Genomic DNA, 12,475 nt, shown 5'->3' on the forward strand with positions numbered 1-12,475 from the left:
CGAGTCATGCGCTGAGTCGGTGTTGATCACGGCGCGTTTGTTGCCGTACATCTGCAAATACATTTTTTTTATTTTGCCATCAAAAGCTCGAGTTTTTTTTTTTTTTTTGAGAGGTCACAAAGCAAAACATCAGTCACCGTTCGGCTTGAGATGTTTCCTTTCACGCCCCCCCCCAAAAAAAGAAAAAAAAACGATTAGTGTCTCTGCTCAGAAACCAATTGGAAAATGGTCAATCTTTGTGCGAACGTCTGGGCGTGAGCTGTGGTATACAGCAGCTCCTCGTGAGTACCCGCAGAAAACCCACACAGGCATGGGGAGAACTCCAAACTCCACGCAGGAAGGCCGAAGCTGGGATTGAATCCACGACCTCTGCACTGTGAGGTCGACGCGCTAACCATCATCCACCGGGCCAAAAAAGAGTGTGGAAAACATCCGAACTAAAACAGAAAATGTGATTTATTTATCAAGCGCATCTACATGAAAGATTTCAACTCAAGTTTCGCTCTCAAAGCGCTCGGATGACGAATGCGACACCGAACTGGGATGGAATTGAACCTTTGCTGTTGCCGAAAGACGTCAGCCACGCAAGAATGTGGAGATAAAGGGTGACAAAACACTGCGACACAGTTGTCAAAGTGTCAGTTGATTGTTTTTCTTTTATTAGGTTTTCACTCAGTTGAAGAAAAAAAACAACAACTTTGTCTTTGGAACGTTAAACGAACAAAAGAGAGAAGGGTTAAAAAAAACCGTTTGCATGACAGAAATTGACATGAAAACATTTTTGAGTACGGTGGCAAACTCCTCTTTTTTTGCCCCTTTGTTTACAAAAAAAAAAAAAAACAAAGCTAAAAAATAAGGTATTTACAGTGCATCAATATGTATTTACATTAAGGCATTATTTTATTTTTTTTGCTGGGGCAGAAGAAGACGGGCGACGTGATAGCAACCCCACTTGTACACAAATAAATAGTCAGATGTTGCGCGATTTTTGACGTTTACAGTGCTAGTCTCTGGAAGCTACCTGCTGTGAGTCAACACACACACACACGCGCGCACACACACGCGCACGCACGCACTTTGGACTGTTTGCATGTCGGCTGATGAAACGTTTCACCATTCCTTTTGTTGCAACAATAAAAAAAAAAGAAAAGAAAAACAACAACAGCACCGTGATTGTTTGAAAGTCTCAGTGCAACACAGCTCTGCTACCATGAATTCCAACACAAGGCAGACGACATCGAGGCACTTTGAGGAAAGGTTGGAGATACTGACAGGCTTTGGTTTAAAAAAAAAAAAAAAAAAAAGAGAAAAAAAAGAGCTGGGAAGCTGCACGGAAAAAAAATGAAAAGAGGAGACGCGAGAGTGTTTTTCAAGCCGCTCGTGTTTGTGTCTGCTTCGCTAAAAGACAAAATGAATAATTGATCAGCTAATTGCTGCTCTTTAGCAAACTCCCTCGCTGAATTAAGAACCCCCCCCCCCCAAAACAATCCTTCTATAAATCCGCCTCGCCCCCTTTTTCCCTTCCTTCCATCTCCTGACACACCGATCGTCTAGCGGTGTCGTTTTTTATTCTCTCATCGGTCTGCATGATCTTTTTTTGTGTGTCTGTGTGTGTGTGTGCAAACAAAAGGACTTGATTGAAAAACAAACAACAACAACAGAAAGCACAAACGAGATATTCCAGTTCTAGGAAGTAACAAAATAAGATTTGGCAAGACTAGTTTTGCACATTCGTCCATCCATTTGCCACGCCGCGTGTTTGTTTGTTTGTTCGGTCGTGGCGGACTTGGACTGCTCGCCCGCCAATCATACGACTCACAAAAACATTTTCACGATGAACCGAAAATGTAGTTCGCACGAGAACTCCATTCGACCTCAAAATCTCTGAATGCGCACGTCCAACTGTCCAATGTTTTTGTGCATATAAACGCTGTCCTCTAAAAACCAGCTGAAGGGCAAAAAATGACAACGGCTGCGGAGGTGCATCCGTCACCCGATAACTCTATGATCATCAAATGAATGACTGATCATTGAAGCCTAAAATTCTCCCAATCGTCAGAATTTCAGCCTATCGACCGTCGATCTTCTCATTGTCTTGAGTCAAAATAACTTACAAAAATCGGGACTTTGGAAAACAATTTTTGCCTATTTTCTGACTTTTTACGGACCAAACCGGTCGCAGAAGCAAAATCCATTCATCGTGATCGTTTCCAATGGACCATCCTATCATCTCACTGCACGCGAATCAGGAAGACTATCACCCCCCCCCCCCCACCCACCCGCCCGCCATTTTTTTTTTTCAAATCAAAACCACCTCAACCCGTTTCATAACAACACCAAAATGTGCGTACAACCGACAATAGCAAGAGCCGCTCGCTCGTCGCAGGAACATTTGGGAGAATCGAGATGATATCGTGCGGCCGAACCTTCAGAAGCGAACCGCGACGGCGAGAGCGGTCGGCGCCTTCGCATCGCATCGTTTCGCCAAGCGTGAAAATGGCGAAGGGACAACGGCCCTCACGTTTGTTTGCATTGCTGCCGTCATCTGATTTACGACTTCGTGCCTTCTGCTCACGCCGCGCGCTCGCGTGACAGAATTTCGGGGAAGCCGTCACGGCGAGCGACGCGTCCCGCTGTCGAGCAAGTTCGCAACCGAAGGAGATAAAAGTGTCGTTCCGATGAATTAAGGCTGCGTTTGCCTTTCGCCTCACTTCTTAAGACCGGAACATTTCCGTAGAGTAAAGCGGACATTTATTGTCATGACGGGTCGACTTATTGCTTGCGTTTGTTCAGAGGACATTGGAAGAGCAACTCGGGAAGAAGAAGAAGAAAAAAAAAGTCGCAATATCAAAGGGCGGGAGTGATTATTTTTCAAAATCATTCGGTGTCACCGTTGATCACGTGTCAGGACTCATTCTGGTCTCACGATGTCCAAATGTGACTAGCGCGATGGCGAGGATTCAATTAGGAATTTATTGGCCCCGACAGCCAGTTGTGCAGAAAAAAACAAACAAACAAAACCTCACAAGCATTTTAGGTTCATCCGGAAAAGTCACCCTGTTGCGAACAGGCCAGTCACACTCCCATTCACGCCCGTGGACAATTTAGAGTCTTCAATGCACCTCGCGTGCATGTTTTTCGGAATGTGGGAGGAACCCGGAGAACACGCCGACGCCGCACTTGTCCAACGGAGCCGAGACTCCAATCCCGAATCTCACAGGCGCGCGTGGGGCGCGCGCTCGCCGTTCGTCCGCAGGGGTTAAGTGCCATCGTTCCACTCGTCAACGGACTGCCGGACCTTTTTTCGGGGCCGGTCTGGACCGAGTGCATCTGAAGCTTCCAGTTGTTCCCGCTCCACCGAGAGGAGTCGGTGTGGAAAAAAAAAAAAAAAAAAAAAAAAAAGTATTATAACCCCCCCCCCCCCCCTCCGCCCCAAAATGAAGAAAACAACACCACCAACAACAAAATGGCACGAGCGAGCGCGTCGGGCGTGGTCAAAGTGTTAGTTCTGGTGCCTCTTCATGTGCAGGGCCAGGTGGTCCGAGCGGGAGAAGGAGCGCGAGCACACGGCGCACTGGAAGGGCTTCGCGCCCGTGTGCTTGCGGTAATGGCGCGTCAGCTCGTCCGAGCGGGCGAAGCGCCAGTCGCAGCTGTCCCACGTGCATCTGTAAGGCTTCTCACCTGCGGCGGGAGGGGGCGGGTGGCGGGAGGGGGGGGGGCACAAATGAGAGACAGCGTCAGAAAAGAACCACGCGCTCAAGTATGCAGCGGCACCTTCATGCTCAGTTTTGCAATCAGATGCCACCGTGTCCATTTTTGCTTTTTGTTTTGCTTTCTGAAGCGAGCTGAAAAATGGAGGACAATCGAGGTACTTTTTGGCCTATATATATTTTTTTTTCTCCAGAAACTATCGGGATAAAAGTTTTTTTTTTCTTTAAATACGATTGACGTCATATTGGAGCATAGATCAAGCATGTTCTTCTTAACTCCTGCACTCAAGTAAAAAAGTACAGACTCTAAAATGTAATCGGTGTCATGTCTCGAGAAGAACACAATTTGATGCAAAAAAAAAAAAAATTCTAATTGATTATTTTAATCATCCATGAATCGGTCAATTTTTTTGTCAATTAATAAATCACTCAGATTTTAAAAAAAAATCAATTTCTTTATTCAAAAGGAGGACATGATTTCAAATTGACAGTGTAGAAATTGCACAAGCATTCATGATTATACAGTTCCGGCTTTGTTCCAGAACCGGTCGGAGAATTGGCAAAAATGTTTTTTTTGTTTGTGTTTTTTTTTTTCTTTTTGGAGAGGACGACAGAAAACTTCAAGCATTTGGATATTTTTCAATTGAAAAAGCCATTTCAATGATTTGCTGACATCATTTCGAGATGGCACCGGCTCACCTTTTTAGAAAGGAAAAGAAAAACCTTCCCAAAGCTAACATTGTGAAGTGACTCCCCCCCTCTACCCCCCAAAAAATTAACAATTAGGTAAATTAGCTCATGTTAGAAAAAAAAAACACCTCACTTATACGCATTTTTTTTTCCAGATGCAATGGAGATTTTTTTTGAAAAGCAGAATTTTTAATTAGATTTTTTTCTTCACAACACATCACATTGGCCACGAATCAAAGGCAAATCTGCAAATGTGTCGCGTCGCGTCGTCGCGTCGTCGTTCATGCTCCGCGTTTTCATCAGCGGTCCCGTTGATCCGCTCATCGCAACCCGACTGCGCGGTTCTCTCTATTCGTCTTTTGGACATTGTGCCGACGCACGGTAGAGTAAATCGTCTCTGTGAGCATTGACGAGGACATCCAGGTGACAAAGTCATTCACGCCGAATCGTAGTGAGTGACGGATTAGCCGCAACTGGAAAGACGGGTTGGTTTGGCTTCATCGGCATGTGTGCTCGCTGCTCTTATAGTACGTGGTGTGCCAGAGACATTCAGGCTTATTATTGTTATTTGTGTACTCTAATTTACTTTAAAAAAAAAAAAGGGGGGGGCAGGAAACGGTGCCGGCCAGGACATTGTCTGAATCTTAATAAAAAACAAAACAAAAAACGTCTGGCGGAAGGCGACCACATTGGTGGGTGAGCAGAAAAACGCAAAGGACGTTTAGCATTAGCAACGATGCTTGTGCCAACGCAACGCGGGAGTGGGGGGGGGGGGGGGGGTGTCCCGGGCTGGTTCGCCGACATTGCGGACGACTAAAGGAGGCCATTTTGGGAGGCCATTCGAGTTAACAGAAATGCTATCGCGCTTTTGACAAGCCAGTGTCGGATCCGCGATGATTCCAAAGCCATTATCTTGCATCAAATGATTGCAAATAGTGATTTTGACACATCATTGGGCACTCGCTGAAATGATTTTTCTTTTTTTTTTGGGGGGGGGGGGTCTAATTATACTTTCTCCATTTGTTTTTACAGTTTCCCCTGTTATTATCATCACTTTCCTTCGCCAATTGAACGGAGGGGGGGGGGGGGGTGGGGGGGAGTAGTACACGCTCCGGCTGCCTTATAGCGACTCAAATTTCCACTTCGCCAAATAGTGTTCCTTCACTCGCAAAGGGCACACAATTTGGCCGGCGCCCACCTCGGTCTGCGAGATGTACCTCATTGTCATTTGGCTAGAAAAAAAAAAGATCTCTATGCTTTATTATTTAGAACCGTTTTTAAAACGGAGGAGAGAGCGTGCAGAGGAAACGGGCAGGGAGTTCATCTCTTGCAACACACGCACACAAACAATCAGGATAATGGATGTTGATGGAGATTAGAGGGCAACTCCCGTGGGGACCCAAACGCATTAGGAATCATCTCATACAGATTAGTGGCAGGTGGATGTGTGCGGCCGCGCGCGAGTGTGCGCGCAGTCAAGCGTCTGAATAAGAGTGGCGCATCGAGTAACAAAAAGACAGGCGACGAGGGAACGCGGGGGGGGGGGGCATCCTGAGAGGGTTTTGAAGATGGAAGGAAAAAAAAAAACCCCGGCGAGATGGAGTGAAAGCTACAAAGAACAGACAATACAAAAAAATTGGTTGCGTGTCTCTTTGTGCATCCAAGCAATGTTTAAATGTCGTGTTCCAGCCCCCCCCCCCCCCCCACCTCGACTCCATCCGACTCGACTAAGGTGTGTGTTGTTGGCCTGTGTGTGTGCAAGACGTGGAATGTGTAGATATCAACAGAAGCTTTGTTTAGTTAGCTGCTCCAAGGTGGGGCCCCTGCCACCCCAAAAAAAAAAAAAAAAAAGCCTCCCAGGCCCCGCTTGTTGCTTCTGCTCGTCCAAACTAACAATGGGGACCACGGGACGGACCAACAAGAGAGGAAGCGTGGAAGCAAAAGCAACCCCAAGAGCGCTTCGTTGAGGCCGAGACCTCCCCCAAGGCCAAATGGAAAGCTAATTGGGATCTCGAAAGGTGTTGATAGCGAGCTTGCGACGACGCTCGGGGGGGTCATTTCAAACCCTTGAAATGTTTTCCTTTTAGCGTGAGGAAAAGTTTCCATCTATCATCCCAACCGCGAATAAAATTCAGTGCATGAGGTCTATTTTTCCATCGTTTCTTCGTACTCGATTTTCATTCGTTCCATCCCGTCTCGCGAGGATTCTGACTCGAGGTACCAAATGTGGCTCCCTGCCTGACGTAGTGCGACGAAATAACGAGGCCGAGTGTGATTTTTGAACTCACTCGATCAGGTTTGCATGTTGCGCATTCACGCCATGATTGCCTACGTCCAAAAGAAGTCCCGGATTCGCACCTTCAAGCGGGGTGCTCACGCACCAATTTTCACCGAAAACAACAAATTTTTACGACATTTTTAAAAAATCTGATTTGCACTGACTCCAAATCCGCTCTCATTTTTTTTTCTTGAGCACATCAGTTTATCGTTATTATTATTATTAGTAGTATTATAAGTGATACAGTCCTACATTTTGTGATATTTAGGAATTGCTACGTGAGGTTGAGCAACAGGTGGAATTTTATTTATTTTTTAAACACCATCGCAATAAATGACAACGCATTGTCAAATCCGTATTGTGCAAGCTTTTAAAGGGCAAACTTAACCCCCCCCCCCAAAACCTACTCTGCCAGAAAAAAAACGTAAGCCATTTTTGAAATTAGCATCAAAAATACGCTGTGATTCAAATTTGCTGTTGACCAACCTTGATGACCCTGAAATGGCGTGCGCGCCATCTTACGGATAATAACCAAGTGCGGTAATTCTTCAATAGCCCGGAGACCATCGGACCGCTGCCTACTTCTATCAAAAATGAGGGGGGGGGGGGCGGAAATGCTCCGACGAATGCGGTACGTATGACCGGAGCATTTCTCGGTAAGCAAGCGGACATACTCTGAGTGTCACCCCCCCCCCCCCCCTCCACCCACCAATCCTGTCACACTTCCACCTGTTTTGATGGAATAGTATATTGGGCAGATGATGCAAAATGGTGCGGCGGGCTACATTTACACATGCACAAATGCGTGCCAGGAGCGCAACATTCTGCCCGGCAACCCGGTGCCGGGGGGCGGCCGCCGAAACGTGAGTCGGGCGATTCTTATTATTATCGGAGAGAGAGGGACGGAAGACGGTCTTACCCGTGTGGGTCCTGAGGTGGGCTTTCAGATGGGACGACTTGGTGTAGACCTTCTTGCAGCCTGTCGGGACAGAAATCAAGGGGCAAATCAGTCACCATCATGCGGCAAACTTGGTCACTTGGAGTGAAATGGGGGTCCTTTGAGTGGAAACGATTGTTCTGCCGTATGAATGGCGACAGCCGGACACACGTGGTGATCGGGGGGGGGGGGGGGGGGGGAAATGGCTTAGGTCCTGAATACATAAGGTCAATTCGCGGAGCCCAGAAGTCAAAGCAAATACGGTGCGTCGGCATTTCGCTGTTATGCTGCACGCAAATGGAATGAGTGGCCAACAGAATTTTAGTTGCTTTGAAATCCAGGTCAAAATGACACCCCCCTTACCTCTGATTAAGGTCTTTTAGAGCATTTGTAGAACTGATTTTTTCCCCCCAAATCATGTTCTGACACCTTTTTTGGGTTGTCATTTTAAATTCTCCATTAAAAAAAAAAAATTCCTCAATTATTTTTCCGACAAATGTTTTGTCAAGCAGATTGAGTGACCTTGTGAATGAAATGCGCTCTATCAATAAAGCAACTTTGCCTTGCCATGAGTACGCTCGTTGGCCTTGTGATGAAAAAAAAACCCAGATAAATTAAAAATATATATATAAGAAAGGTGCACAAGCAGAATAACTTGAGTGTCTTCCATTCTTCCACTTTCAGTTCCTCTTTTGGCCTACTCGCGTGCAATCATCATGACAAAATAAACGCTGAAAGAGATTTCCATAAAGCGTTTGGCTATGCGGCTGGAGCACCAGTACACTCTTTTGTTCTCACCAGTAAGCGCACGCCGACCAGTTGGACCTTGTCGTCGGGCTGGTGCGGGACAGTTTGATACGAAGATTGAATTCCATTCCAGTCGGCTAAAAGTGGCACGAGTGTTGGGGGGGAATAAACTCGCTAAACCATTTCCCGGCCTATTTTGTGAAATTTTTCCACGGCACGTCTCTCCCAGCGGCCGAATGTCTCAAAAAGTCGTGTTCTGCGATTTAAAAAACAACAAGCGACAGAGGAACAAACAGGTCCAACCACACGTGCTCGTTATTATCGCAATTGAGACAATTAACATTCGCGGCTGCGTTTTTTTCAGCGGGTGCGCACTTTGAAAGGCAATGTGAGGTTTTAGAGGTTTTGGAGACTCTCTTCCTTGACGCGCGGGAGCACTCCGCATCATTTGAATTTGAAGACGTGCGCAAACACGCCGACGGGGAGGTTAAGTCTCCTTTTTTTTTTTTAACACACTGACGCCACTCGGCCTGCAAGTAGCTGCACATCGAGGAGCTCCCGTGAGAGCATCAGATGATTTTTTTTTTCTTGGGGGGGGGGGGGGGGGGGGGAGAATCAAAAGATTCCAATGAACCAACGCAGCTCGTTAACCGTTTGAGCCGAGAGCCTTTCGCACTGGCAAAACAGGCTCGCGTAATTAACACAAACACGCCCACAGGTTCATTCCATCATCATAGCAGTCATGTCTTGAAAGCGGCAGCCATCTGTGAGAAACCGACTCCCGAGAGGGCTCCGGCCATAAATCGTGTGACGCTAACACAAAGAGAAGAAGATCGAGTTTTGAAAACAACCAAACAAAAGGAACTCTAGTAACACGTTGTAATCACTCATCAGTCTGCTCACGGCGCAAACAATTCCTCATTTGGAGGCGCGCCAAATTGTGCAACTTCGACCGCGCGGGTATTCCTCAATTGTGTCGTTAATACTCTGGGGCGTTAAGTCAAGAGAGATATGAAGGAATGGCTTCAGCGACACCAGCTGTTGCTCCGGTTGGGTCCGTAAACAAAGCGCGATTTGCCATCCGAGCAGGTTGGACGTTTTGAGGGTTGTGAGGCCGTTTTAGGAGATGAGAAAAATCAGCCCGCACCGAAGATCATCTTTGAGAGACGTCCCGTAACTCGGCTTTTGCTGACTTTTATCAGAAGGGAGAGGGGAAAAAACGCTGACATTTGTAAGATTGTCGGTTGAGTGCGTTTTTCCTACGTTGAACAAACTGTAACGGAGCTCGGTGGATATTCCATCGCAGGCCACGATAATCCCCAAGATCATCTTTGGTTCTTTGTCTTATGTGTTATGTTGTATTATTTTGTTATTTTGACGTCAAGCTGGCGCCGCGAGAGTGGCTGCCTTTCGTAACTTTGCGGCTGTGAATTGGGAATTTCTCCATTGCGAGACGAATAAAGCTTTTCTTATCTTTCCGAGCGGTCCCATCAATGATTTTTATCAAAAGGGCGAGGAAATGTTGCCATTTCTCTGACGGTGCGTATTTATGCTCATTGAACAAATTATAACCTTGCCCATTAGATAATCGTCCCTCACCGCAGGATAATGGCTCACGAGAACCTTTTTAGACATCCGGCATTCTGGGCTTTGGCGACGGATCAGAAAGGAAGGCTCGCTAGTTGACATCTGCGTGCTAAGTAGGGAAGGTCAAGTGACCGACGTTCACTAGTAGAACTTGATGAGAGCGCGACGAGTCGCAAAAGCACACGTTTGACTCACTCGTAACGTGGGATTGTCCAGTTCGTAAATTTGCTCATTTGTTGTCGTTAGCTGTCGTGTTAGGAAATGCCTTCGGGCGTTGCGCCTTTGCTTGCGTGAAGCACATCGACTTGTCTTGCGTAAATGAAACGCGCCATAGAAATAAAGCTGCCTCGCACGAATAAACGCTCAGATTGGCAATCGCTACACAAGCAACGACGACAAGCGTGTGATTTTTATTTTTTTTTTCTTTCCCAACCTGGATAGTCACAGTGGTGGATCCGTCGCTTCTCCAAGTCAGGGTTGTTCCTGCGGTTGTAGCGGGCGGCGGTGAGGGACTGCGTGGCCGCGGGGGCGTGGGGCAGCGGCGCGGCTTGCCCCGGCACGGCGGGCGCGGAAACCAAGGTTTCGGGCGCCAGTCCGGGGGCGCCGCCGCCGCCGCCGCCCGCCAGCTTGGAGGCGATGGTGGCCGCGTACGAGGGCGGCGGCGACATGGTGTGCAGTAGCTCCTTCTGCCTGTCGGGGCTGCCCGGCTCGGAGCTGGGCGGCGAGGGCGGCAGGTAGGCCGCCTGCTGCTGCTGCTGCTGGAAGAAGTGGGCATGCGGGCGTGAATACGGAGGGCCGCCGCAGAAGGAAGACTTAGCAGTCTGATCCGGTTGGGTGCTACGGAAGGGCGCGTGGACGGCGGCGGAGGAGTGCGGAAGGTGCTGCTGCTGCTGGGGGTTGGGATGATGGTGAGCATCCATGCCGTCGCCATGGTGATGCTCCAAGCCCGAGATCAGGAGCTGGAAGAGCGAAGCGCCGCCGTCGTGCTGGTGAAGCTGCGGCTCGAACGGCGACGACATCTCCTGTTTGATGAACACCTCCGGCAGGGCCTCGCCGCCCGGCTGATTGAAAGCGCTGGTGAAGTCGGGCAAGCCCGCCATGTTGGCCTCCAGGGCGCCGCCGCCGCCGCAGCTACTCGTGGCCACCTGGAGGTTCTGAGAGAAGCACGGCTCCGCCGTTTCCGTCTTGATCTGGACCAGGTCCCCGTGGGGCTGGGGGGGCCGTGGCGGCTGGGCCAAGCCCGGTCTCGGGTAAGCCACGTCGGGCAGGAAGAGATTCATGTTGAGGGTGTAGGGCGCCTCCCCGAAAAAGTGATCCACCCCTGCGGCGCTGTCTCTTTGGGCCTTGAGAGCGTCTGCGAGTGGCTCCGGGGAGAGATAGCGGTCCATCTCACACTTTGCCTGAAGGAAGGAAGGACACACACACACGCACAAAAAAAATAAGCATTTCACTCAGCTTCTGATGAGGTGACACAGAACCGTTCGAGATTTGATTGGCGTGTCACCACACAGACATTTATCAAGTAGTCATCGATAGGTGGCTGCCACATTCCCACTCTGCCTGCAAGGCTGAACTCAGAAACCTGCCTGCACTCCACTCGAATGCGATGACTTTGCACATTCGCTGGCAAATCTAACCAGGATCGAGCTTGCAGAAAGGGAGAAGGGCAACAGCCCCGGCATGCTTCCGTGCAGGAGTCGTCGTCCGGCGGGGGGGTGGGCTCCTGCTACTTCGAAGCCCGCGCCGAAGCGGTGCTTCTCGCCTTAGTACGCTCTCTGCGGCTGCAGGCCGGTCAAGAGTTAGCGGGACCTTTCAGACCTGGGTCAGTTGTTGCCAACCGACAACTGCTCGCCAAGTGGCTGCGCTTGCACAACGCGAAAAAATGCAGGGGGGGGGGGGGTGCCTAGCGCGTTCCCCGCAAATGGTTCGCGATGTCTTCAAAAAAAAATCCGAGAGCGTGCGCGTTTGAAACGGTGTGGCAGGCCGGTTAGGAAAAACAGCCGCCACGCCCATTGAACCCCAAACACAATCGATCACAATCCGACCACGAGTGCGAGCTGTGTGTGTGTTGTTGTTTTTTAATACCTGCGTGTAGACGCCGTGTCCGACTCTGTCCGACTCGCTCATCTTGAACTCCATGCCGAAGTCCTCCAGGTGGAATCCTGCGGGCAAGGACGCCTTGTGCAACGGGTAGAAGGGCTCCTCGTGCCCGCCACCGCCTCCGCTCATCGCCAATGTCGCAGCCATTGAGCTCCCAGAAGGGGGGGAAAAAAAACAAAACAAGAACCACTCGAACCGAGCCCCGTTTCAAAACGCCGAAAAGAGAAGGAAGAGGAGGAGGATGCTACAATCGAGCCGGGGGAGGGAGTGGAACCGGACGATCTTGCTCACATCCCCGTTTGCACTTGTCTCGCCTCCTCCAGCGGCCCACCATCAGTTTTCTAAGCGCGGCGTGCAGGGCGGAGCGGGCCTGGTGTAAATAGAGCACTCGCACCGCCCACCAGACCTTTAAAAGGCTGCACATCA

General features: G+C 49.1%; 1 protein-coding gene across 1 annotated transcript; it reads right to left on the reverse strand.

Annotated features, from left to right (window-relative positions):
- Positions 1-2,298: 2,298 nt before the first annotated feature.
- klf5a (Kruppel like factor 5a) lies at positions 2,299-12,475 on the reverse strand. Its single transcript, XM_086122893.1, has 4 exons — positions 12,035-12,475; positions 10,383-11,349; positions 7,598-7,657; positions 2,299-3,681 (listed from the first exon to the last, which is right to left on the reverse strand). Exons 1-4 carry the CDS (start codon positions 12,194-12,196, stop codon positions 3,503-3,505), a joined length of 1,368 nt encoding a protein of 455 aa, XP_085979019.1. The 5' UTR covers positions 12,197-12,475; the 3' UTR covers positions 2,299-3,502.

The sequence above is a fragment of the Hippocampus guttulatus genome, chromosome 10 (genome assembly GCF_054856545.1).
Source record: "Hippocampus guttulatus isolate MCC_2025c chromosome 10, RoL_Hgut_1.0, whole genome shotgun sequence".
Classification (NCBI taxonomy): domain Eukaryota; kingdom Metazoa; phylum Chordata; class Actinopteri; order Syngnathiformes; family Syngnathidae; genus Hippocampus; species Hippocampus guttulatus.

What these genes read in the sequence shown, in the direction of transcription:
- klf5a (XM_086122893.1), bottom strand. Translation starts at nt 12,196, where the DNA reads ATGGCTGCGACATTGGCGATGAGCGGAGGCGGTGGCGGGCACGAGGAG. An exon ending in GACACGGCGTCTACACGCAG is followed by an intron (nt 11,350 to 12,034) that starts GTATTAAAAAAC and finishes TCCTTCCTTCAG; the next exon opens with GCAAAGTGTGAGATGGACCG. An exon ending in CCACCACTGTGACTATCCAG is followed by an intron (nt 7,658 to 10,382) that starts GTTGGGAAAGAA and finishes CTGTCCCGACAG; the next exon opens with GCTGCAAGAAGGTCTACACC.